General features: G+C 36.2%; 2 protein-coding genes and 1 pseudogene across 2 annotated transcripts; all 3 read left to right on the top strand.

The window, feature by feature from the left end:
• The first annotated feature begins 8,674 nt into the window (after positions 1-8,674).
• LOC149193514 (putative UPF0481 protein At3g02645) lies at positions 8,675-9,502 on the top strand. The gene has a single exon (XM_089407342.1). It carries the CDS (start codon positions 8,675-8,677, stop codon positions 9,500-9,502), a length of 828 nt encoding a protein of 275 aa, XP_089263468.1.
• A 12,044-nt stretch (positions 9,503-21,546) lies between these two features.
• On the top strand, positions 21,547-22,497 carry LOC149193515 (putative UPF0481 protein At3g02645). The gene has a single exon (XM_089407343.1). The coding sequence runs from the start codon at positions 21,547-21,549 to the stop codon at positions 22,495-22,497; it is 951 nt and encodes a 316-aa protein (XP_089263469.1).
• Positions 22,498-22,617: 120 nt separating this feature from the next.
• Positions 22,618-23,256, top strand: LOC149193516 (putative UPF0481 protein At3g02645 pseudogene; annotated as a pseudogene).
• The last annotated feature ends 3,485 nt before the right edge of the window (positions 23,257-26,741 follow it).

Here is a 26,741-nt window from a genome sequence, read left to right on the forward strand (position 1 = left end):
TGGATGATTTGTTTGTTGATAAAGATTAGTGGATTGTGGTAGATCCAGGTACTAAACCAATATGACTATCCGATGAAGAATGGAAGGTGTTGGATTGGAAGGCTAAGAGCACAATAGGATTGTGTGTCTTGGATTCAGTATTGCTGAATGTATCAGGGAAAGCTACGACGAAGGCTTTATGGGACAAGTTAGGGACTTTGTACCAATCTATGTCTCTGGTGAATAAATTGTTCCTATGGAAAAAGTTGTATAAGCTGAGGATGAAAGATGGAGACTCGGTGACAGAACATCTGAACACATTTAATACTGTGGTAAGTCAATTATTATTTGTTGATATTAAAATTTCAGATGAAGATAAGTGCATCATGTTGTGTTCTCTACCAGATTCGTGGTATAGTCTAGTTATTACAATAGGTAGCAATGCAACTGTGTCGCAGTTTAATGAAATAGTCTCATCCTTGCTGACGAAGGAGATGAGACGGAAAAATATGGAGAGCTAAAATGGTGATGCATTGTCTGTACAAAGACGGTCCCAGAATAGAAACAAAAATAAGTCATCGAGTGGGAGATCTAAATCTAGAGGTAGATCTAAATCTCTAGGAAAACCTATAAAGGTGGTGTGCTGGAAATACGGAAAGGAAGGGAACTACAAAAGGGATTGTAAACCTAAATCTCCTGATAAAGGAAAGGGATCTGATGATGCTCCTTCTACAGAGGAGAAAACCACCTCAAATGAAGGTGGGCATGTGTACTTGGCAAGGATAATTTTAGGGGCGAATGTTCGCCCTTTGGTGAAATTAAGGGGTTTTAAATTTTTAGTGGGCGAATATTTTGTATCATAGTACATTTTTACAAATCACCTCAAATAGCCCACCTTATTTTAAGGGAGAGGGTAAAAAAGATAAATTTAGCCCTTGAAATTAGGACTTACAACCTTCCATTCGCCCATTTTCAAGAATAGGTTTTATTTAAGTGAATCCATTCACCCATTTTCAAGAATAGGTTTTATTTAAGTGAATCCTATGGGCCAAATACCATATTTATAAAAGAGGTATGGTAAATTAATAAAAATATAAATAAATGAGAGGTATGGTAAATAAATAAAACATTTTTTATATTTACTTCATAAGTCACCTTATATACATGTAACGGTGTAAACAAATAAAAATATAAGTAAAGTGGAGGTATGGTAAATAAATAAAACGTATTTTTATACTTACTCAAACGGTATGATAAATAAATAAAAATATAATTAAACTAGACGTATCGTAAATAAATAAAACCTCTTTTTATATTTAGTCCATAACCCTCGTTCTATTTATGAAGGCTCAAGAAAGAGGTTTTATTTAAGTGAATCCTATGGGACAAATACCATATTTGTAAAAGAGGTATGGTAAATTAATAAAAATATAAATAAACGAGAGGTATGGTAAACAAATAAAACATTTTTTATATTTACTCCATAAGTCACCTTATTTACGAACACTCAAAAAATGGGTTATATTTAGGTGAAACCTATGGCCAAAATACTACGGGACAAATACCATGGACTAGATTGTTATTAATACCATGCAAAAAACCATTATTAACCCTAATATTAGAATTAATAAAAATAAAAATGGCACATGGTATTGACCCATGGTATTCACCAAAATGGCACATGGTATTGACCCATGGTATTCACCTGGAATGCAGCCTATTTAAATGGGAGAATTAAACCAGCATGTAGCCTATTTAAATGGGAGAATTAAACCAGCATGTAGCCTATGCTAAGATTCACTAGGACTTTACAAAGTTTTATTATTTAGTGAAAGACTCGCGAAGATCTTACAAGATTTTATAATTGAGTAAAATATTCGCCATGCCTGGTGAGAGATTCGCCAAAAAATTATATATACATATTATATTATTGATAAAATCGCCTTCCATTTTTCCTATATACCATGGAGATTCGCCCATTTATTATATTTATAAATTTAGGGAGGGTTCTTAAAATTTTCCCTGGTACTTGGCTTCTTCAAGTACACATGTAGATCATGAGGCATGGTTGATTGACTTAAGTGCATCCTTTCACTTCACTTCCCATAGAGAGTGGTTCTGCGAGTATGAGAAATATGAAGGTGGTGATGTCTTCTTGGGGGATGACAGGAAGGTTAGAATCATTAGTTGCGGAAAAGTAAAGTTGAAGTTGCAAGGTGTAAGGGTTAGAACACTTCCGAGTGTTCTCCATATTCCAACATTAGCTAGAAACCTGATTTCTGTAAGCAAGCTTGATGATGCAGGTGTAAAAAAAGTGTTCGAGAAGGATACCTTCAATATGGTTCGGGGGGAACTGGTATTGATGTGGGGAGTTCAAATTGGAACTCTGTACAAGCTGCAAGGTAGCACTGTTGTTGATGGGTACAACAGTTCCATGGTTCTTGAAAGTGGAGCAGAAATTCTAGTGGTCTCTAGAGAGAAGACGATGGTGTGGCATCAAAGGCTTGGACATATTGGAGAGAAGGGTGTTGAAAATGCAACAAGATGATGGAGCTTAATGGAAAGGAGTCACCTTCACTAAGTGGGCCCATAGGCTATTTTTGGCGCAAAGTCTATTTTTAGACTATGTCTATTTTTATACATAGGGATCTTGGTCTATGAGTTGTAGGATGTTGTTTATGGATGATTGGTCATGTTGGTAAAAATAGATGGACTTCTATTTTTAGACATATGGGCGGAGTCTATTTTTATACTATGAGGCTAAAAATAGAACAGTCCAATATTATTAGCTCTTAATAATATTTGGACTATAAACATTAACTTATCCTCTTGGAGCACTTCAGTTCGAGCTACGGATGTGGCACATGCAACTGCCAGAAGGAAATACACTTTTCTTAGGGGTCAGTTGAGCTATTGCATGATGGACTTCAGTTAGAACTCAAGTGATTGAGTTTGGTGGAGTTGATTGTGGAGTTGATGGAGTTGTGTTCAGTTTGACTTAGTTGAACTAGTTGTATTTAGTCTAACTGCAGAATACACTAGTGATGAGTGATGTGAATTAATTATTAATTAATTCACTAATTATTAACTCATAAATCAACTAAAGAATACATCAGTTAACTCAGTGCATGGACAATTCAATGGAGACAAGTGTTAGAGGTGAGTGAAAGGGCAAGACAGCTGTCAGTTGTGACTATAGTTGTGCATGAGATTTGCACAATCAATGGATTGAATATTGCCAATGAGGATTGCGTGGTTCAGCCAAGGGAAATACGAGTTTGGATCAGCCATTCTCATCCATTATCATGCAGGATTGCGCAGTGGAGGTAGGCAAGCAGTGGAGGAGATTTGAACCTGTGATTGATTCAGATTTGAGCTAGTTTTGTGTGTAACAGGTGGAGATAGTACTGAGTACTTGCGAGGAGTATTGTACTATGTATTGTTACATGTTCTGAATCAATATAATATACAGATAGTTGGGGGTTTTCACCTGTATGATGTCCCCGGTTACATACGGTGTTAATGTGCGCATGCGATTGATGTTTTATTGTTTTTAATTCCGCAAAATTGATGATCAACGTAGAGGAGGTTATGTATTATGCATGCATTCCGCAATAGTGTGTAATCAGGATAATCTCTGTGAATAAGTGCCATATTATTCAAAATTTCTACATGGTACCAGAGCGAAGTTGATCATCAGATCTATTATTCAGAAAGTGATTACATTTTATTTCTTCAGGCAGAGTCTGTAATTGGGCCAGGTAGCCTCTGGATTCATCCTTCTTTTGGAAGGTGAGATATCGGGTAAAAGTCCATACAGTCAATCTCTGTACGAGAAATACTTTGTTCTCACGAATTTTAGATCAGAAGCGGTTGAGTTTTGAGCTGGCGGAATTCGAATTTGCAGCAGTGTTTTCTTGGTGTCAAAGTTGAAATGTCTTTCAACGGATTGCAATTGGAGTATGCTCTTGAGGGCAGCTTGAATTATATTGCATGGAGAGACAGGATGGAGGAGGTGTTAGATGACAATGGGTTGAAGGAGTTCATAGAGGCTGAGGTCCCAAAGCCTACTAATGTTGCTCACATTGAGGTTTGGCAAAAGAAGACAATAAAGTGTCGAAGGATTCTGTTGGAGGGCATGAAGGATCGCATTGTATCCAGCCTGCATGGAAAGGCTTCTCCATACTTGATGTGGAAAGCGTTGACAGATCTATTCCAAAGCAAGAGTGACCAGAGGAAGTTGGCGCTCAAGGATAAATTCAGAAACATTAAGTCTGAGAATGGAGATAGTATGCCCAAGTATCTCACGAAGTTCACCCAATGCCGGGATGAGCTGGGAAGTGTGGGGGTGACTGTCGATGATGAGGACTCGGTGAGCTTAGCTCTCCTTGGTCCTTCGAAGAGTTGGCATTCCTATCAGGACTCTGTCAATGGTCGAGAGAAATTTCCAGGATGGGAGAGACTTTGGTCGGATCTTGTGCAAGAGGAGATCAGGTGGAATACTAGGGACGGATCTTCATCAAAGGCATCTGATGAAGAAAATTGCGCTTTGGCTGCCAAAGCAAAGAAGGGAAGGAGAAGGGTTCTCTTTCCGAATCCGTAGTATTACGGTTTAGTATTTTGATTCATAGATGTTGAGGTATTTCTTTAGGGTAGAGAAAATTGCAAGGGTTAAATTTAGCAAATAGACTTACTTTTCATGTATTTTTCCAAAAAAAAAAAAAAATCAATTTCTAATTTTCTAAAAATAATTTACCAAAATTTTATAACTTAAAATTATTTCACTTTATAAAAGGCCAAATATTTATAAAAACAATGCAAAATCTCTGAAAATATAAATATTAAAAAAATAAAAATAAAAATATTTTATAATAAACTAATTAAATTCACCGAAATTACTATCTTTAAAATAATTTTTTATATTCCATTGAGTTAGAAATTTTCATAATTATATTAAAATTTATGTTTAATTTTGAGAACTAAAAATATAAAATTTTATTAATTTGTAATGATAACCATTAATTTATTATCATTACCCTAACATGTTAAAAAATATAAAAATAAACTTTCACAAGGGTAATTATTTGAGAAAAAAGAAAAACCAGAATACTAATGCCACTTACCTTAAAATATTTCCTGCCCAACATTGTCAATGAAACTTAGTCTTAATACCAAGTTCACTAGCGAATTTGAAATACATGGAGCGTTTGGGGTCTTTCTCTCCCAAGCATAGCCATTATTTGATCTTATTTGCTTCCCCAACATTGTTAACGAGAGTGAAGCCATCAATAATATCGAATCTGAATACCAAGTTCATTAGAGAATTTGAAATCCATGGCACGTTCAGAGTTTTTCTCTCGAGTCGTTCTGGGTTTAGCCGTGTTTAGTAGAGAAAAAGTCCTGAACTTTCTCAATATGAATACGCTTTTTCAAAATTAATTTGTATTTAAAATTTTAATAATATATTATATTTTTAAAATCTTAATTAACTAAAGAAATATTTGTTCCTATATATATATAATTGTTCGAAAGAAAATAATATTCATTTGTGCAGGGAAATTTAAATTGAAGTATAATGTTATTGCATGTCGATATACTATTATATATGCATTTGGGTAAAAGAGTTCAAATGAAGGTATAATGCCACTGCATTTGGGAATAAAATTATTTATTCATTGAAAAGGTCGAAGGAATTCTTTACATGTTATATATTTTTGTTTATCTAAATCAAATAAATTTTAAGATAGCACATTATATATAAATATTTAAATTTAAATTAATATTATTTAATTTAATTTTAAAGATATATAATAATTTATTAAATATTTTTTGATATAATTTTATTTATTATATTATAATGTTATAATATTACTATTTAAAAAATTGTGTTTTTAATTACAGTTTGTAAATTATAATTGTTTTAAAATTATAATTTTAAATATATTAATAATTTTCAAAATTATTTATCAATATCTTGTTTCATAAAGTTAAGTATTTTTTTTTTATAAATCAAGTGGTATTGTTTTAGAATTTAAATTTAATGGGAAAATGATTATCATATTGATTAGAAAAAGATTTAATTTAAAGTCTTTTACATGTATAATTACGTAATTGCATATCTTTGGGGCTGATCATTTAGGGGTCAGTTGGCGGTGCCTTGGATCATGGAGCCAGAGGGGCCTACATGTGCCACACATATGCAATGAATAGCCTTTGGAACTCATACCCCGCTCCCCGCGAGATGAGTTTAATACTCCAGAGGGACATGCAGAAGGTCATTTCAAGACGTTGGGCGATGAGGAGAGAGTGCCGAGAGAGAACGAGGTGTGGTTTGTTTGCGTCATGGCTCAGGGTGTGGCTTGGGGTAGCAGAACAGGACGAGACCATTAAATGCAGTTGGGAGGGGAATTGGCACCTGCATCAAGTATGGCCATGGGATTTGGGGGAAGATTTCATTGTCCGGCGTGATGAGTTATTTGGTTTCGGGCTTGGATTGCGTGGGTTGGGAGCAGACACCGATTTTTCCTTAGTTCGACTCTATCTTTGGTTCAAGGAAGCTTCACTAGATCGTCAATATGTTGAGGAGAGTGACTTCATGTGCCATCTCTGGGGTTGTATGAACTTTGCTGACTCTAGGACTCGTGGCGTTCCTTCATACTTCTTGGCTACCTATGGTTACGTTGTTGGTGCTCAGGACTACAGGCTCTTTCCTAATTGGATAACATTGTCCAACGGAGTTTTATTTCAGTATTGTCAATTCAGTATTTCGTGGTGTGTTTCTCTGGTCAGGTAGTACGCTTCCCGTGGCGGTACGATCAGTGGTGGTGGTGTTGGTAGCATGCCTCGACAGTGAGGGCATGCTTGCTAGGGGGTGTTGGCCCATGTATGGATGAACGCCAACAACATGGAGAGCCTAGCTCAAACTCTGAGTCAACTGAGAGCCGCCACTCTGCTGCGGATATGGCCCTGTCTCCAGCCTGCTCCTCGTATCACGTAGAAGCTTTGGTAACCTTGGAGTCCATCACGGCCCAACTGAATAACATACAACTCAACATTGATACAATGAGGGAGCAAAGGTATGAGGACATGAACGAATTGGTTGCTTATATCAATGACCTCCAACATATGTAGAATTAGACCTTGGACTCCGTGGAAGCTCTCCGACATCGGCTCTAATGCACATATGACCATCTTTGCACCCTGGAGAAACAGGTGGAACACATTGATTACCATATACTTGAATGCGTTGCTCTCTTTGATGCACCTCCTTCATTTCTTCCCAATCCCCTTCCTTAATCTGTAATTCTGAGAAATGTAATTTTGTTATTTTTGTGTCGGCAATAACCAAAGACACCAGTTGTCTTGGCTTCTCTTCAGGCTTCCTACTGTTTAGAGCAAGGCTTGTGCCAACTCTTAAGTCCGTGACGCTATATTTTGTTGCAGTGATGATGTATTTTGTTGACACTTATGCTATGATAATATAATGAGTGTTTTTTACCAACAAAAGGAAAAATTATGCAATTGGATAAGGATACACCTTGAGTGGGCCTAATGATTAAGAACATGTGTTTCCTCCTAAGAAATCACATGTTCAAAATGAAAAGGGATTAGAACATGTATGCCTTCATAAATTTAACAATTAAATAAAATAATAATAATAATATAATAATTTTAATTTAATAATTTAGATAATATCATAAGATATTTTATTTAAATTCCTCTCCTTATATAACGTTTTAATTTAGTTAATTGAGATAATCTAATTAATGATTAAAGACCCAATATTCTGATTGGCAAATAGAAAGGGTGTTATTTTATGTATAAAAAAATGAGCAAATCCAAAAGTCTATCTCATATTTATAATGTTTAATAAAAAACACTAATCACGTGGCTCGTCACGGAAGTTGTACAAATTGTACATTGCTAGTGTTGAGCCAACATAATGAGATAACGAAGACAACCACGCGGTAATTAGGTACGCAAATAAGGCCAACAAATTTGATAGTCAAACGATTGTGATAGTTTCTGCGCCGCATATTGCCGTAGACGACACACTAACGCACCATATGCCTTTGAACACAACGCAGAGTCACGGTCTCCAACCTACCTTTGAACGTAGGGTCACGGTCTACAGTCACGGTCTCGGTCTCCAACGTACCGTTTACTGCACTGTAGTAAACGCGCAAAAACACTCAAAATTACGAAGTGTTCATGAGACGGAAAACACTCAAATCTACTACGTTTCCATGAGACGGGAATTTTAGTACATAAAGCGTTTGCCTAATTATTAACTTTCGGTGATTTTGGGTGGAATTTGGAAAAATAATTTATAGTGACAGTTTGTTTCAGCTTTATTATTTAAAATAAGTTATTCTTTTAGTAAGTGAATCCAACCTTCAGAAAATCCTAACCGTTGATTTTACTTATTTTACTTATATTAAGTGAATTCTTTACCAGAATGGTAAGCGGGAGAAACAAATGTGAAATAACACAACGCTGGCGTTTATTTGTCTGAATGAAACAACGGATTGCAATGTACGAAATTCAAAAACCTGTGGATAGGAATGGCTTAGGACCCACCACCTCAGGCCACTGAATTCGATATAAGGCTGAAAAGTCTCTCAACTCTGGCAGATACATTTCGAAATTTTGCTCCAGTATTTTTTCTGTGGCTACTTTTCTCCGACCCGAAAAAATGGAATCCAACACTGATGCTGCTCAAATGAACATAGACGAGGATAGTTGGGTTATTCAGAAGACGAAGATCGCTGAGGATAGTTGGGTCATTCAAATTAAGCAAGCTCTCGACGCTCTTCAAAAAGAAGAGGAGGAGAATGTGAAGGGGTTCTGTGTCTCCGTGTTTAATGTGCCAAAAGAGTTATTGGCAGACAGGCCAGAAGCCTACATTCCTCAAATGGTTTCCATCGGTCCCTCTCACCACTGGAGATGTGAGCTCCATGATATGGACCACTACAAATTGGCAACTGCTTGCAGATTTGAGAAAAAAATGAAGGGTCTAGCAAAGTTTCAGTTGGTCATTGTGGAGGAATTTAAAAAATATGATTGGCATGTCCGGAGCTGCTACCACAAGTTCATCGACTATAAAGAAGAGACCTTGGCGTGGATCATGGCTCTGGACGCCGTCTTCCTTTTTCATTGTTTGCAGTTTTATGTCAGACACGCCGACCAAAGCTTCCACTTGGAAGTAAAATCGCTGGGCCGTGTCTTAGATCTGACTGGCACCAGTGCCTTCTACAACTCTATTCTCAGAGATTTGATGATGCTCGAAAATCAGATGCCACTTTTCCTAATGTTAAAGCTTTTGGAGTTGGAGTTGGGTTGTGAAGCCAACGCAGAGCAGAGGCTCTCCAGGCTGTTGTGTCTAATAGTCCAAGAACTATCGCCTTTCAGTTTCAAGCTGCCAGAGAGTGGAAATCTCCGTATCAACGAAAGGCGGCATGTTGGAGGTGCTGTACTACTGTATTGTGCCTTGTACAGACAATCAAATTCCAATTCGATTTGATGAAGGAAAGGATGCTCCTTATCCAGCGGACATGTCAGCCGTGGCTCCAACTCTAATTAAGGAAAAAGATGATTCGCCTGATCCGGCTGTCAGTTCAACCGTTAAGGATGCCTTCAGCATGCTCTGGCAAACTCTCTCTTCTATGAACGTTGGCGTCGCTCGATTTCTCACGATGTTACTTCGGCGAGCGCTGAACTCGAAGCCTTCGCAATTTGTGATGAAGATGCCCTTTCTTCTTATTCTGAGTACGTTTAAAAGGCTCGAAAATGATGGAGTCACAACCGGCGAAGAATCGTCTGTTAAGATCATACAGCCCTCTCCACACGAATTGAATATTCCTTCTGTGGCTGATTTACATTTTGCGGGAGTCAAATTCTCTCCTTCAGATGGCGATCTCGGCACAATACAATTTGACGAGAAAACGGCCACGCTTTACCTCCCCAGAGTAAATTCAGACAGTAACACAGAGGTAATCCTGAGAAATCTGGTGGCATTCGAAGCTTCTGGTGCGCTTGTTTTGCGGCGATATACTGATTTCATGAATGGTATGATCGACGGAGTAAAAGATGTGAAATTGCTGAGAGAGAGCGGGATTATTTGTAACCACCTCAAAAGTGACGGAGAAGTTGCCAGCCTATGGAACAGCATGGGTAAGTGCGTTCGTCCAAAAGATGCTGGATATTTGGACAAAGTAATAAAAGATTTAAATGAATATTATAGTAGAGTTTGTGAATAATCATATTTTCAGCTCGTGGAAATTCCTCTCTCTTGTAGCTGCAGCGATACTTTTGATCACTACTTGTTTGCAAGCGTACTGCTCTGTCTATAACTGCAAAAACTGGGTAAAACAATAGAGTTACGAACCAGAATCTTGGCCGCTGTACTTGAGAATGAAACCCCGCAGCAGCGAAATGGAAGAGTGGCGTTTCTAATATTTCTGTTGGTCTGTTCTATGTGTGATTGTGGATTGATTTCGGCATCCCTGCAACCCTGAGAAGGGCAGGTGTTTTTACTATGTACCGTGTGAGAAACATCCCATTTGTAATTCGTTCAGTTCAGAGGAAATGTAAAAATCCGTAATTAAATAAGTTTTTAATTTGCAATCCCTCAAGTATCGTTTTATCGTTTATTTATATATTTTTTAATTTAGTAGTAAACATTCAATATTATATTTATATGAATTAAATGATTAATACATGTTTATATACATTTATATAAATTAAAATGATAAATAATGCTTATATGTTATTTATATAAATTAAATGATTAATAACGCTTATATGTTATTTTTATAAGGGTGAAATTGTAAAGTGAAATTAGATTCATGGGTAAACATAGTGTATAATAGGAAAGGATCTGCCATATATGTGAGAATAGGAACATCGAGGATGAAAACCACTTACTCTTAGACTGCCCGGCATACAACCACATTAGATCTCAGTGTCACAATCTTTGTTACAATACTGACCTTCCTAACCTTTTACAATGTCAAAATTATAGTGAGCTCGGAAGGCTTCTCTCCAAGCTTTTTGAGCATAGGAATAAAATCTTAAATCAAAATAAATAATTTGTTTCTTTAGGTCCGATAGACCAATGTTTAGTCTCAATGGACCTTAACCACCACCATCATCATCATAATGATTTTTAAAAAATATTTTTAATTATTAAATCTAAATTATCTATATATTTTTAAATAGAAATTTTCAAAACCATTTTGATATAAACATATATAATGTTTATATGTTATTTATATAAACTTGAAATTGTAAAGTGAAATTAGATTCATGGTTAAACATAGTGTAAAATGATTTTAAAAAATATTTTTAATTATTAAATCTAAATTATCTATATATTTTTTTAAATAGATATTCTGAAAACCATTTTGATATAAACATATATAGAATTTAAGAATTATACTTTTAATTCAAAGCGTATACTTATTTTTATTAGAGACAATTTATAATTAAAATAAAATTATGATTCCATAGCAAAATAAATAATTATAAATTTTTTTTATTTATATATTAAAGTTATTAGATTAAAGTTATTTATAATTTTTTAAGATAAGCATTTATATTTTGAAATAAATATTTTAAAATTTTAATTTAATTATTAATAATTGTTAATTGAATAGAACATATATAATTTATATAGAATATTTTTTATAATATTTATATATTAAAATTTGAGATTTATTTTAAAAATAATTATGCTTTTTTGTTATTTTAATAAAATTTATTATTTAAAAAAATTATATAAAAATGTTAAATATAAATAATGGTTATATATTTTTAGAGATATAATAATTGACCCATGATATTTTGCAACAAACATTATTTATAGATTAAAAATATCTATAATAAAATGAAAATAAATTTTTATAATTAAAACTTTTGTTACTTAGTTTTATATATATATATATATAGATAACTCATCAGAATATTTTAAAATAAAAATTAATTCATTTAATCTTTAATTTTGTATTATAAAAAATGTATTATAAAACAAGTGATTTCATATCTCTTAATATCTATTAACCATTTAATTAATATAATTGAATTAATAAATAATATGTATAATTTTAACTATAATTATTCTCAAATTATAATTATAATTTATTCATAAAAATTTAAATAAAATAAAAATTAAATATGATTTAGCCATTGTATTGGTTATGTAATTCACCAGGAGTACATAAAAATAAAAAGCAAGTACGTTGCAGTATATTATTTGGATGGAATTTATGATCGAAACTAAACGAAATGAATTGGAAAATTCAAAATTTGTGAGAATATGATTACAATCACCATTTCTCAAAGCTAGTAAAACAAATGAAGATCGTATGCCGCAGTATTCAGTAACAAATGAAGATCGTATGCCGCAGTATTCAGTATAACTTTATAATTTTATGGAACGAGTTTTGAAAGTATTATCTAAATAAACATTACAAGTGTTGAGTAATACTGGAAATTGATCCTTGAAATATAAATAAAATATTTATAAAATTGAAGAAATGATAAATAGGTACAAAGGAATGTATATATAATAATGCGTTTATAATATTAGAAATATGAAGATGTTTCTTGAATTTGCAATCTCAATGATGTATGGAACGTGCTTTATTAGGAAAATATTCTATTGTTAACCAACAAACTAAGTGATACATTTTGATGTTCATTGAGCAAAGGGAGGAACTATTTCCCAAGAACTTGAGGATATAAGTAGAAAAAAACCTTGGTCCTCATATATTATTTATGAAATACGACAGACCACTCAAGCCTTTTAGTAGCCACATCATTAGATACCATTCTTAGTTCTATTGAAAATGTCTAAAATTACCACATGACTATAAGATTAAACTATTTCATGATTATAGGATTTTTGAAAATAGAAAACCACTTGGGAGGCCTCAACATTTTGAAACAAGATTTGCTGAAAGTGTTTATTGAGTTTAGAAATGGAACGTAGCCACTAGTCACAAAAAATAAACACATGGGTAAATGGAAGTTAATAATGGTCTCTAAGGACACATTAATCCCAGCAAACATGGAAAACCAACAATTTGAAAAATCAGAGAGATGATTCAAGGGGTTTCTATGATAAATTTGAATATAATATAAAAATATGAATTGAAGAAAAAATGAATAGAAGGCATATATTATAATATAAATATAAAAATATGAAATGAAGAAAAAAAGGAATAGAAGGCATATATTACATTATTGCTTACTCCCAATATGTAAATGATAGAACTTCCAATATGTAAATGACAAAACTTTACCAGGAAAACTTATAAAATTGTAAACGTAAAATGGTTCTTGTGCACAATTATTTTTAAATCATTAGAATCTTAATTTTATATCGTTTTAGAACTGAGAAAAAATGATATCCTTGAAATTACCAAACATAGTTTTAGAACTGAGAAAAAATGATATCCTTGAAATTATCAAACATATTTTTAATCAGATTGTGGGTATGCTTTTAAGGGATTTCTTTTTATTCTATTAATAAAAGAGGTATGCAATTTAAGCTTCCTCATATGTTTATATATATAAACAATATTAATATAAAGATAACATAAAAATGGAAAATAAAAATTCTAATGCATTTGCTGTCTAAATCACCAATTTTGTCATATTGATTCTGTATTTGAAGAAACTAACTCAACAAATATGTATATTAAGTTTTTCACTTATGCCTCAAAAAAAAAAATTATAATAATTTTTGTGCTTTAGTAATGTGTGCATTTTTTTCTAGGTAAAAAATCGCTTTTTCATGTTCCTATTGAGAAAAACATTTACCCAATAAGAACATGTGCGTGTCCCTGTTGTGAAAAAAATATTTTTCCATATAGGAATGCATAAACATTCCTAGTGGGAAAACCCTAACTCTCTCTCCCCTCTTTCCTTCTACCCCTCCTCTCTCCTTGGTGTGTGCTTTCTCACTTGCTTTCGATCTCCACACTTTCCATCTCTCAAGCCTTCTATCTCTCTTTACCCCACTCCCATGTTATCTCCCCTTCTATTTCTATTTACCTCTCCCTCTCTGTCCATATTTGTATCTCTCAATCCCATTCACTCTTTCCATAATTATTACTCCCCCTCCCTTTGTTTCTTTCTCCCTCTCTCTCCCTCCCTCAATATCTTCCTCACTCCATACCCAAATGTCACACTATCTCTACCTCCCTTTATCTCTCCTTCCTTCAATTTATGTCTCTCTTTATACCCCTCACCCCCCTCTCCCTTTGTTCTCTCTCTCTCTCTCCTTATCACCCACTATATCCCACAACGCCCTTAACCTCTCTCTATTTTTCTCCCCCTTTCTCTCCCTATCACTCCATTTACACTCAAAACCCCATCACTCTCTCTATCCTAACTATATTTTGTCTCACATTCTCCCATTTTTCCTACTTCCCTCTCTCACACTCTACCACTCTCCCTCCCTTCTTCACTCCCTTTATCTCTTCCCTTCTACCTAATTCCCCCCCCCCCTCACTCTCTCTCTCTCTCACCTTGTCTCTCTCCCCATATTTCCTGTTTCTCTCCCACCCTCTCCCTCTTTACACTTGACCACTCTCTCTCCCATTGTGTCCTTCTCTTTCCACACCTCTTATCTTCCTCTATATCTCTCCCTTTATGTATTTTCATATATGCACCACTCCCTCACCACCCCCTCTCTATACCACCCTCATCCCTTCTCTCTCTCCCCATCGTGCAACTCCCTCTCTCTCCCTACCTTCCTCCCTTTCTTTATTTCTCCATACCTTCTTATCCCATTTCTTCCCACCCATATCACACTCACTCACTTGTTCTCTCTTTCACACTCTCTCATCAAAGCACCTTGAAAATGATAAATTCAATTAATATATATTAATGCAGTCTAGAAGAGAAGATATGCTCATCCAAAGACCGAGGCTCCATGGTATATATAAGAGATAAAGGGTATAACTATAATGAAATGGTAAAATAAAATGTTCTGGGTGCCCTACTAATATAACAAATAAATTTATAATGAATGCTAATAGGGCCTTAACATAACCTCTATCTTTTAAAAAATATTTTCCTCAAAGCTTTGAATTAAGGATGTTTCTTCAAAGCATCTCATTACCTAATGAAGCTTACTCTAGAGGCATATTATTCCACTTTATAAGGTATTTTGTTCTCATTCTAATCCAAATATATAGATAATGTTGATCTATATCTTTTGTAATTCAAGAATCAACTTCCATTCTCATTTAATTCTAGAAGTTTTATTTGTTGGCCTAGTTTTTTTTTAAAATCCATTTTAAACAATATACATGAAGAACCTTATGAACTGAAGACGAGGGAAACTCTAACAAATATTATGTTGGGTTATGTTATATTCTTTCCACAACTAACTCGCATAGTTAACTGGGGGGTTAGAAGGGGGGCGGAGCACCCCCTTTGTTGCACCGATTGTGTAGTGGGGTGAGTCACAGGGGGTTTGAGGGGTGCAGGTAACCCCACCTTATGGCGTATGGGGCAGCGCCCTGGAAAATTGTGTTTTTTGACCCTATATTAGGTTGGGTGGACCTACCTATGGTTTTGTGCATGATTTTTCACACATGGTTTTGGATGCGATGGTTTTCGGTCCATGGTTTTGGACGCGATGGTTTTCAGTCCATGGTATTGGATGCTTCGGCATGTATAAATATATATTGCAGCATTGAAAGGAACATAATGAAAAACCAAGCTAGTAGTCCTGGCTTTGGGATCTAGGGGAAGGTGTCTGTGTATATGTGTTATGCTCTCGCATTCTTTATTTTTTGTGTTTTAGAATTCGTATGCAGGTAATTTCTGTATGGGGTTAAAACTTACATTTGGTATCATAGTTGTTTTGGCTTCAAGGGGATGCCTTTATTGCTAAGGGTTTTTGCTTGGGCCTATGGTAGACCCTGTTCAGTGGGAGATCTGCGAGATCGATTCTGGTGGTGAAAGAAGATGGCGAGCAGTGGAATGATAGAGAATGAGAAATTTAATGGTCAGAGTTTTGAGTTATGGAAACTCAAGATGGATGATTTGTTGGTTGATAAAGATTAGTGGATCGTGGTAGATCCGGGTACTAAACCAATATGAGTGTCCGATGAAGAATGGAAGAAGTTGGATCGGAAGGCTAAGAGCACAATAGGATTGTGTGTCTTGGATTCAGTATTGCTGAATGTATCAAGGAAAGCTACGACGAAGGCTTTATGAGACAAGTTAGGGACTTTGTACCAATCTATGTCTCTGGTGAATAAATTGTTCCTATGGAAAAAACTGTATAACCTAAGGATGAAAGATGGAGACTCGGTGACAGAACATCTAAACGCATTTAATACTGTGGTAAGTCAATTATTATTTGTTGATATTAAAATTTCAAATGAAGATAAGTGCATCATGTTGTGTTCTCTACCAGATTCGTGGTATAGTCTAGTTATTGCAATAGGTAGCAATGCAACTGCGTCGCAGTTTGATGAAATAGTCTCATCCTTGCTGACAGAGGAGATGAGACGGAAAAACATGGAGAGCCAAAATGGTGATGCCTTGTCTGTACGAGGACGGTCCTAGAATAGAAACAAAAATAAGTCATCAAGTGGGAGATCTAAATCTAGAGGTAGATCTAAATCTCTAGGAAAACCTATAAAGGTGGTGTGCTGGAAATACGAAAAGGAAGGGCACTACAAAAGGGATTGTAAATCTAAATCTCCTGATAAAGTAAAGGGATCTGATGATGCTCCTTCTACAGAGGCGAAAACCACCTCAAATGAAGGTGGGTGTACTTGGCTTCTTCAAGTACACATGTAGATCATGAGGCATGGTTGATTGACTCAGGTGCATCCTTTCACTTCACTTCCCATAGAGAGTGGTTTTGCGAGTATGAGAAATATGATGGTGGTGATGTCTTCTTGGGCGATGACAGGAAGGCTAGAATCATTGGTTGCGGAAAAGTAAAGTTGAAGTTGCAAGGTGGAAGGGTTAGAACACTTCCGAGTGTTCTCCATATTCCAACATTAGCCAGAAACCTGATTTCTGTAAGCAAGCTTGATGATGCAGGTGTAAAAATAGTGTTCGAGAAGGATACCTTCAAGATGGTTCGGGGGGAACTAGTATTGATGTGGGGAGTTCGAATTGGAACTCTGTACAAGCTGTAAGGTAGCACTGTTGCTGATGGGTGCAACAGTTCCATGGTTCCTGAAAGTGGAGCAAACAATCTAGTGGTCTCTAGAGAGAAGACCATGCTGTGGCATAAAAGGCTTGGACATATTGGAGAGAAGGGCCTTCGAATACTTCATGGTAAAGGTATGGTAGAAGGTATGAGTAATAGCTCTCTGGATTTTGATTTCTGTGAAAATTATGTATATGCAAAGCAGAATGGGGTGAGTTTCCCATGTGGTGGTAAGAGGGTGAAACAAATATTAGAGCTTGTGCACAATGATGTGTTTAGACCTGTGAAGGTTCCATCACTATGTAAGTCTGTGTAGTATGTATCATTTATAGATGACTTCTCAAGGAATACATGGATAGATTTCCTTAAGAATAAATATGAAGTCTTTGACAGGTTAAAAGAATTTAAGGCTCTGATGGAAAACCAGACAGAGAAGAAGATAGAGGTGCTGAGGACAGATAACGGTGGAGAGTTTTGCAGTAAGGAATTTGAAGAATTCTGTAAGAAGTGTGGAATAGCATGGGATAAGACTACTCCATATACACCTCAACAAAATGGAGTTGAAGAAAGAATGAACAAGACGTTGATGGAAAGGGCAAGAAGCATGTTCAGTGGTGCCAGGTTAGGACAAGAATTCTGGGCAGAGGCAGTTGAGACAGCATGTTACCTGGTCAATAGATCACCTTCATCAGCGTTGGAGGATAAGACTCCATAAGTGGTATGGATTGGTAAGAAACCCTCTCTTTCACATCTTAGGGTATTGGGATGTGATGCATATGTACATGTTCCAAAGGAGAAACGAACCAAGTTGGATAGTAAATCTGAAAAGTGCATCTTTATTGGGTATAAGGATGGTTTAAAGGGTTATATGCTTTGGAACCCAGTAACAAGGAAGGTTGTGTACAACCGAGATGTGGTGTTCAGAGAGGTGAAATATGTTATTAAACATGAAGTCTAACCAAAGGAACCTGAGAAGATAGAGTTTGAGCTAAAGGAGGAAGAATCAGAAGATGAAGAGCCACAAACTCTGGGTGTGAGAAGATCAGTTCGAGAAAGAAAGCAATGAGAAAGGTATAGTCCATATGCTTTCTGTTCAAATTTTTCTTTATCTATTATTGATGATAATCCTAGAACTGTGAAGGAAGCAGTAGATTGAGAGGATGAAAAACTTTGGAAAAAGGCCATGGTTGATCAAATGACATCTTTGCACAAAAATGAATACGTTTTTTCAAAATTAATTTGTATTTAAAATTTTAATAATATATTATATTTTTTAAATCTTAATTAACTAAAAAAATATTTGTTCATATATATAATTGTTTGAAAAAAATAAATACCCATAGATAATATTCATTTGTGCAGGGAAATTTAAATTGAAGTATAATGTTATTGCATGTCACTGTACTATTATATATGCATTTGGGTAAAAGAGTCCAAATGAGGTATAATGCTATTGCATTTGGGAATAGAATAAAGGTCGAAGGAATTCTTTACATGTTATATATTTTTGTTTATCTAAATCAAATAAATTTTCAGATAGCACATTATATAAATATTTAAATATAAATTAATATTATTTTATTTAATTTTAAAGATATATAATAATTTATTAAATATTTTATGATATAATTTTATTTATTATATTATAATGTTATAATATTATTATTTAAAAATTTGTGTTTTTAATTACAATTTGTAAATTATAATTGCTTTAAAATTATAATTTTAAATATATTAATAATTTTCAAAATTATTTATTGATATCTTTTTTCATAAAGTTAAGTATTTTTTTTATAAATTAAGTAGTATTGTTTTAGAATTTAAATTCAATGGTAAAATTATTATTAGATTGATTAGAAAGAGATTTAATTTAAAGTCTTTTACATGTATAATTACGTAATTGGATATCTTTGGGGATGATCATTTAGGGGGTCAGTTGGCGGTGCCTTGGATCATGGAGCCAAAGGGGCCTACATGCGCCACATATATGCAATGAATAGCCTTTGGAACTCATACCCCGCTCCCTGCGAGATGAGTTTAATACCGCAAAGGGACATGCAGGAGGTCATTCGAAGACATTGGGCGATGACGAGAGAGTGCTGAGAGAGAACGAGGTGTGGTTTGTTTGCGTCCCGGCTCAGGGTGTGGCTTGGAGCAGCAAAACAGGACGAGACCGTTAAATGCAGTTGGGAGGGGAATTGGCACCTGCATCAAGTACAACCATGGGATATGGGGGAAGATTTCTTTGTCTGGCGTGATGAGTTATTTGGTTTCAGGCCTAGATTGCATGGGTTGGGAGCAAACACTAATTTTTCCTTAGTCTGACTCTATCTTTGGTTCGAGGAATCTTCACTAGATTGTCAATTTGTTGAGGAGAGCAACTTCATGTGCCATCTTTGGGGCTGTATGAACTCTACTGACTCTGGGACTGTATGAACTCTACTGACTCTGGGACTCGTGGTGTTCCTTCATACTTCTTGGCTACCTGTGGTTACGATGCTCGTGCTCAGGGCTTTGGGCTCTTTCTTAATTGGATAACATTGTCCAATGGAGTTTTATTTCAGTATTGTGAATTTTGTATTTCGTGGTGTGTTTCTCTGTGCTTCCCGTGGCGGTACGACCAGTGGTGGTGGTGTTGGTAGCATGCCTCAACAGCGAGGGCATGCTTGCAAGGGGGTGTCAGCCCATGTTTGGATGAACGACAACAACATGGAAAGCCTAGCTCAGAATCTGAGTCGATTAAGAGCCGTTATTCTGTTGTGGATATGACCCTATCTCTAGCCCGCTCCCCATATCACGTAGAAGTTCTAGTAACCTCGGAGTCCATCGTGGCCCAACTGAATAACATACAACTCAACATTGATACAATGAGGGAGCAAAGGTACAAGGATAGGAACGAATTGGTTGCTTATATCAATGACCTCCAACATATGCAGATTTAGACCTTGGACTTCGTGGAAGCTCTCCGGCATTAGCTTTGATGCACAAATGACCATCTTTGCGCCCTGGAGAATCAGGTGGAACACATTGATTATCATATACTTGAACGTACTGCTCTTTTTGTTGCACCTCCCATATTTCTTCCCAATTCCCCCCTTAATCTGTAATTCTGAGACATGTAATTTTGCTATTTTTGTGTCGGCAATAACCAAAGACACCAACTGTCTTGGCTTCTCTTCAGGTTTCCTACTGTTTAGAGCAAGGCTTGTGCCAACTCTGAAGTATGTGATGCTATATTTTGTTGCAGTGATGATGTATTTTGTTGACACTTATGCTATGATAATATAATGAGTGTTTTTGACCGACAAAAGAAAAAATTACGCAATTGGATAATGACACACCTTGAGTGGGCCTAATCTTTAAGAACATGTGTTTCCTCCTAAGAAGTCACATGTTCAAAATAAAAAAAAGTGCCTTCATAAATTTAGCAATTAAATATAATAATAATAATATGATTAAATATAATAATTTTAATTTAATAATTTAGATAATATCCTAAGATATTTTATTTAAATTCGTCACATTATATAACGTTTTAATTTAGTTAATTGATATAATCTAATTAATAATTAATGATTAAATACCGAGTATTCTGATTGGCAAATAGAAAGGGTGTTATTTGATGTATCAAATAAATGAGAAAATCCAAAAGTCAATGTCATATTTATAATGTTTAATAAAACACAATAATCACGTGGCTCGTCACGGAAGGTGCACAAATTGTACATTGCTAATGTTGAGCCAACATAATGAGATAACGAAGACAGATAAGCACAACAAATTTGTTAGTTTCTGCGCGCACAAACTAACACACCATATGACTTTGAACACACGTACAGTCACGGTGTCCAACGTACCGTTTACTCCACTGTAGTGAACGCGCAAAAACACTCAAATTTACTACGTGTCCATTATACGGAAAACACTCAAATCTACTACGTGTCCATGAGACGGGAAATTTAGTACATAAACTTATTACGAAATCTACTTTCGGTGATTTTGGGTGGAATTTGGAAAAATAATTTATAGTGACAGTTTGTTTCAGCTTTATTATTTAAAATAAGTTATTCTTTTAGTAAGTGAATCCAACCTTCAGAAAATCCAAACAAATTTAAGTGAATTTTATTTGTTTTAAGTGAATTCTTTACCGGAATGGTAAGCTGGAGAAACAAATGTGAAATAACACAACGCTAGCGTTTATGAAACAACGGATTGTAATGTACGAAATTCAAAAACCTGTGGATAGGAATGGCTTAGGACCCACGACATCAGCCCACTGAATTCGATATAAGGCTGCAAAGTCCCTCAACTCTGGCAGATACATTTCGAAATTTTGCTCCACTATTTTGTCTGTGGCTCCTTTTCTCCGACCCGAAAAAATGGAATCCAACACTGATGCTGCTCAAATGAAGATAGATGAGGATAGTTGGGTTATTCAGAAAACGAAGATCGATGAGGATAGTTGGGTTATTCAAATTAAGGAATCTCTCGACGCTCTACAAGAAGAAGAGGAGAATGTGAAGGGGTTCTGTATCTCGGTGTTTAATGTGCCAAAAGAGTTATTGGCAGATAAGCCAGAAGCCTACATTCCTCAAATGGTTTCCATCGGTCCCTCTCACCACTGGAGATCTGAGCTCCATGATATGGACCACTACAAATTGGCAACTGCTTGCAGATTTGAGAAAAAAATGAAGGGTCTAGAGAAGTTTCAGTCGGTCATTGTGGAGGAATTTAAAAAATATGATTGGCATGTCCAGAGCTGCTACCACAAGTTCATCGACTATAAGGAAGAGACCTTAGCGTGGATCATGGCTCTAGACGCCGTCTTCCTTTTTCAGTGTTTGCAGTTTTATGTCAGACACGCCGACCAAAGCTTCCACTTGGAAGTAAAATCGCTGGGGCGTGTCTTAGATCTGACTGGCACCAGTGCCTTCTACAACTCTATTCTCAGAGATTTGATGATGCTCAAAAATCAGATGCCACTTTTCCTAATGTTAAAGCTTTTGGAGTTGGAGTTGGGTTGTGAAGCAAAGGCAGAGCAGAGGCTCTCCAGACTGTTGTGTCTAATGGTCCAAGAACTATTGCCGTTCAGTTACAAGTTGCCAGAGAGTGGAAATCTCAGTATCAAAGAAAGGCGGCACTTGTTGGAGGTGCTGTACTATTGTATTGTCCCTTCCGACAATCAAATTCCAATTCGATTTGATGAAGGAAAGGATGCTCCTTATCCAGCAGACATGTCAGCCATTACTCCAACTCTAATTGAGGAAAAAGATGATTCACTTGATCTAGCAGACAGTTCAACTGTTAAAGAAGCCTTCAATATGCTCTGACAAACTCTCACTTCTATGAACTTTGGCGTCGCTCAATTTCTCACGATGTTACTTCGACGAGCGTTGAACTAGAAGCCTTCACAATTTGTGATGAAGTTTCCATTTCTTCTTATACTGAGTATGTTTAAAAGGCTCAAAAAAGATGTAGTCACAACCGAGGAAGAATCATCTGTTAAGATCATACAACCCTCTCCACACGAACTGAATATTCCTTCTGTGGCTGATTTACATTTTGCGAGAGTCAAATTCTCTCCTACTGATGACGATCTCGGCAGAATACAATTTGACGAGAAAATGGCCACGCTTTATCTCCCCAGAGTAAAGTTAGACAGTAACACAGAGGTAATCCTCAGAAATCTGGTGGCATTCGAAGCTTCTGCTGCGCCTGGTGCGCTTGTTTGGCTGCGATATACTGATTTCATGAATGGTATGATCGACGGAGTAAAAGATGTGAAATTGCTGAGAGAGAGCGGGATTATTTGTAACCACCTCCAAAGTGATGGAGAAGTTGCCAGCCTATGGAATAGCATGGGTAAGTGCGTTCGTCCAAAAGAAGCTGGATATTTGGACAAAGTAATCAAAGATTTAAATGGACATTATAGCAGAAAATGGAAGGTTCTGGCGGTAAAGTTTGTGAATAATCATATTTTCAGCTCGTGGAAATTCCTCTCTCTGGCAGCTGCAGCGATACTTTTGATCACTACTTGTTTGCAAGCGTACTGCTCTGTCTATAACTGCACAAGCTGGTTAAAGCAATAGAGTTACGCACCACAATCTTGCCTGCTGTTGAGAATGAACCTCGCAGCAGCGATATGGAAGAGTGTTGTTTCTAATATTTCTGTTGGTCTGTTCTATGTGTGATTGTGGATTGATTTGGGCATCGCTGCAATCCTGAGAAGGGCAGGCATCCCATCTGTAATTCGTTCAGTTTAAAGGAGATGTAACAATCCGTAATTAAATAAGTTTTTAACTTGCAATCTCTGAAGTGGGGTATTATAGTTTTTTTATATTTTATTTTTATATTTAGCCGCACATTAACATATTTTAAAATATTCAGTATTACATTTAATATAAAATGGTTAATAAATATTTATAATTAAATTTTTAAAATGGAAAAATAATTAAAAAAATAATATTTTTCATGGAAAAAAAAATATAATTTTTAATAAATAAATAAATATTCTCAAATAAACTGCTTATATATTCTTATTTTTTAAATAAGGAAATTTTAAATCCTGATTCCCAAATACGCTACACTTATCAATGTAAGGATATATAAAAGATTTACAGCTTAAAATCTCTAAGTCAAAGTGTATACTTATTAGTCCCTGCCGGGGACTATCGATCGCTGACTTTGGGTTGACCGCGGCGATATTTGGAAATATTTGACGTTTTTCCTAAGTCGAATTAAGGTTTACGGGGCAGAAAGGGTTGGGGGTCTTATTACGCGCTTCGCATGGTTCGAGGCGAATGGCACGTGGCGCGCGTGAGGGGCACGTGGTTGCATGCGGTCTGGTGGTGTGATCGGTGTAGAGCGATAACTAGGGTCTCTCACACCACCAATTATTCCACATTATTAAGTCAATTCGGGATCGTTTTGTTCTTTCAAGGAGTAACTCAATCCGAGGCTGTTTTGTCCAAGTAATGCTCGGTAGTATAGCGTTCTAATGATTTGAAAGGAAACAAACACTAAGCTGTAACTAAACCAACTTAAAAGATAAAATCACACAAAGCAGTTGATCAGTCAAGGGTACGGAAACAATAACCCTTCCCTTTAGAAACTGATAAAGAAAGGAAACCAAAGCATGGACTTATAGGTCTGGGAGCTAGGCAGCGTCTTGCTGGGCTCACGACAGCCTTAGGCCTGCTATCACGCAAAAGCAATAAAGGCAGATTAGCGAAAGTAAAATGGAACAGCAATTCTAAAATGGAATAGCAGTAATCAAATGGAACAGCAGTAATTAAATGGAACAGCAAACTATCATAAACAGGAAACGTCAATCATATAAATTGGAACAGCAAACTCAAATGGAACAGCAAACTCAAATGGAACAGCAAACTCCGATGTATGTACACGTTCTAGACTACTGTAGCAATCCGAGAGTAATGTATGATGTGACTATGTTTCTAAACAAAGTGATATTATCTTCAAGCCTTTTATATGAATCCAATGATGATAACATTCATACCAATATCTTGCTATAGAAATGGATGCAATTCGAATAGATTCACTTTGTGTAGTACAGAGACGTGGGTTAAAGAACTTATTCAGATTCAGATATTAATTAGGAAGCATAGTCTATCATATAAAAGATATATCGGATTACTGAAACAAGAGAAATAAGCAAACCACACAAATCACCGTATGATACAACAACAAGTGACCGTCGGAGCTGGGCCCTTGGCTACCAATGGTACACTGCTTAAAGTTACTTCAGATGCAGAAACGAAGTGAACACCAAGTCCTTTATATTGATTGCATTAACAAAAGTATACAAAATCAGGTCTTAACAAAACTTAATGATCAAAGTTGTTCTGAAGCTTGTAATTACAACAACAGTCGTCCCCCACGCTCGATGGCGTGGTACCTTTATATAACAGAAATGACGGAGATATCTAGATACAAAAGATAAGCTAAAGCAGCGATTCGATCCTGAGGGATTCGCTAATCGTTCAGTTCTTCTCTTTCCTTTCTTGCGTTCTCCGTCTCGGTATCCTGCGTTCTTTTCCTGGACTATTCGGCTCTAATTTTACTTGATCTTGTCCGCATCCGGTTCCCTGTCGACGGGACAACAGTTACTTTCCCTTTGCTTCTTGTTTTTACTCGATGATTCCCTGTTTCCGCGTCCTTCTGCATAGAAAACATCAATTATTAGTGATTGAGCTTCGTTTGTCCATTTTCACACAATTTATCAAAACCCTTATATTCTTTAGACTCATAATGCAGAAAAGGTTAGAAATATTATTGAAAAACCACTAGATTGCTTGTCAAAAAGCATACCTTCCAAGTGCTCCACACACCCCCCTGCTTACCCTGTTTCATGTCCTCATGAAAACGTTATAATTGACATGCAAGGCTGTGAGAGAGTAGGCCGGAGAAGGGATCTCACGAAGAGGTCGACAACCATGATTAGCAACTAGATGGTCAAAGAACTGATCTAACTGATCTGCAGGCATCTCATATAGGGCCTGATATCCAGGTGCAGGATGCCAAATAATTGGGCTGCGAAACTGATACCCCAACCAGAATGGTCCTGCTCGCAGAATCCGTTCCCCATAGAGACTCAATCGACTGGCAGCCAATTCAAAATTCTCAAAGTTAAAGGGTTCCCTGAGCTGGATGTTTGGGTTAGAGGTTCGGTAGCGAAACTTTGCAGCATGGAGGGCATGGTCTTTAATAGTCAGGAAATACTCCAGACCATTTCGGATCAAGTCTCCATGCATGGGACCTAATATCTTCATGACACCTGGGATCCTCATCACACTCCTATGCTCTCTCCATAATGCTGCTGGGTCCCTAGGTTCAGCTCGTACCCATAGGTCTAAACTATTCTCTTGCCTCTGGAAGATGTTGTAAGCTTTAAGCCATTTTAACTGATTCACCCCAAATGAGATAAAGGCTTGGAATTGTATATCGCCAACGAAAGGGCCAGGATTCAAATCAGTTTCCTGGTCTAAGACAAGATTGTGCAGGTAAAATTCACATAACAACCTTTGAACTTTAACTCCATAGTGCTTGCAGCAGTCTATAAAATCATTAACAGTGTTGATATGGATAGGTGCTCCTGCCCTAACAGCTTTTATTTTTAATCTCAAATATCGTTCAAGCAAAAACAAAGCATAATTTTTAGCAGGGGCTCTACAAGTCAAAACATCAGTATACAAGGAACACAGGGTGTCCATCTGCTTAACAACACTATCTAGTCGACGAGTTACCTTAGCAACTTTTTCCTGCTCCTTCTGCCATCCTTCAAAGGCCTGGCTCTCAGACTGACTGATTTTTCGAAATTGCTGTTGGAGCTCTTCATATCTTTCCTTGGGGACTGTCTGTTCTCGCAACTGCTCGGCCTCCTGCTGGGCTTCCTTCATCATTTTATGCAAGGTTCTGGTTTTTGGGTCTTTCTTCCACACAGTCGTAGAAGCTGGAAGTTTAACCTGGACCTTCTTATTACGTTGTTTGGAATTTCGGACCCGAATTACACCCGAGGGAGGTGCTTCTGTTTGAACCTCTTTGCTATCCGTTT

Source organism: Pinus tabuliformis, chromosome 2_2 (assembly GCF_031772625.1).
Source record: "Pinus tabuliformis cultivar Carrire ecotype Pingquan chromosome 2_2, CPIR1, whole genome shotgun sequence".
In the NCBI taxonomy this organism is placed as follows: Eukaryota; Viridiplantae; Streptophyta; class Pinopsida; order Pinales; family Pinaceae; genus Pinus; species Pinus tabuliformis.

Bases quoted from the DNA above. Each gene is read 5' to 3' on its own strand.
- LOC149193514 (XM_089407342.1), top strand. From the start codon at position 8,675: ATGGAATCCAACACTGATGCTGCTCAAATGAACATAGACGAGGATAGT.
- LOC149193515 (XM_089407343.1), top strand. From the start codon at position 21,547: ATGGAATCCAACACTGATGCTGCTCAAATGAAGATAGATGAGGATAGT.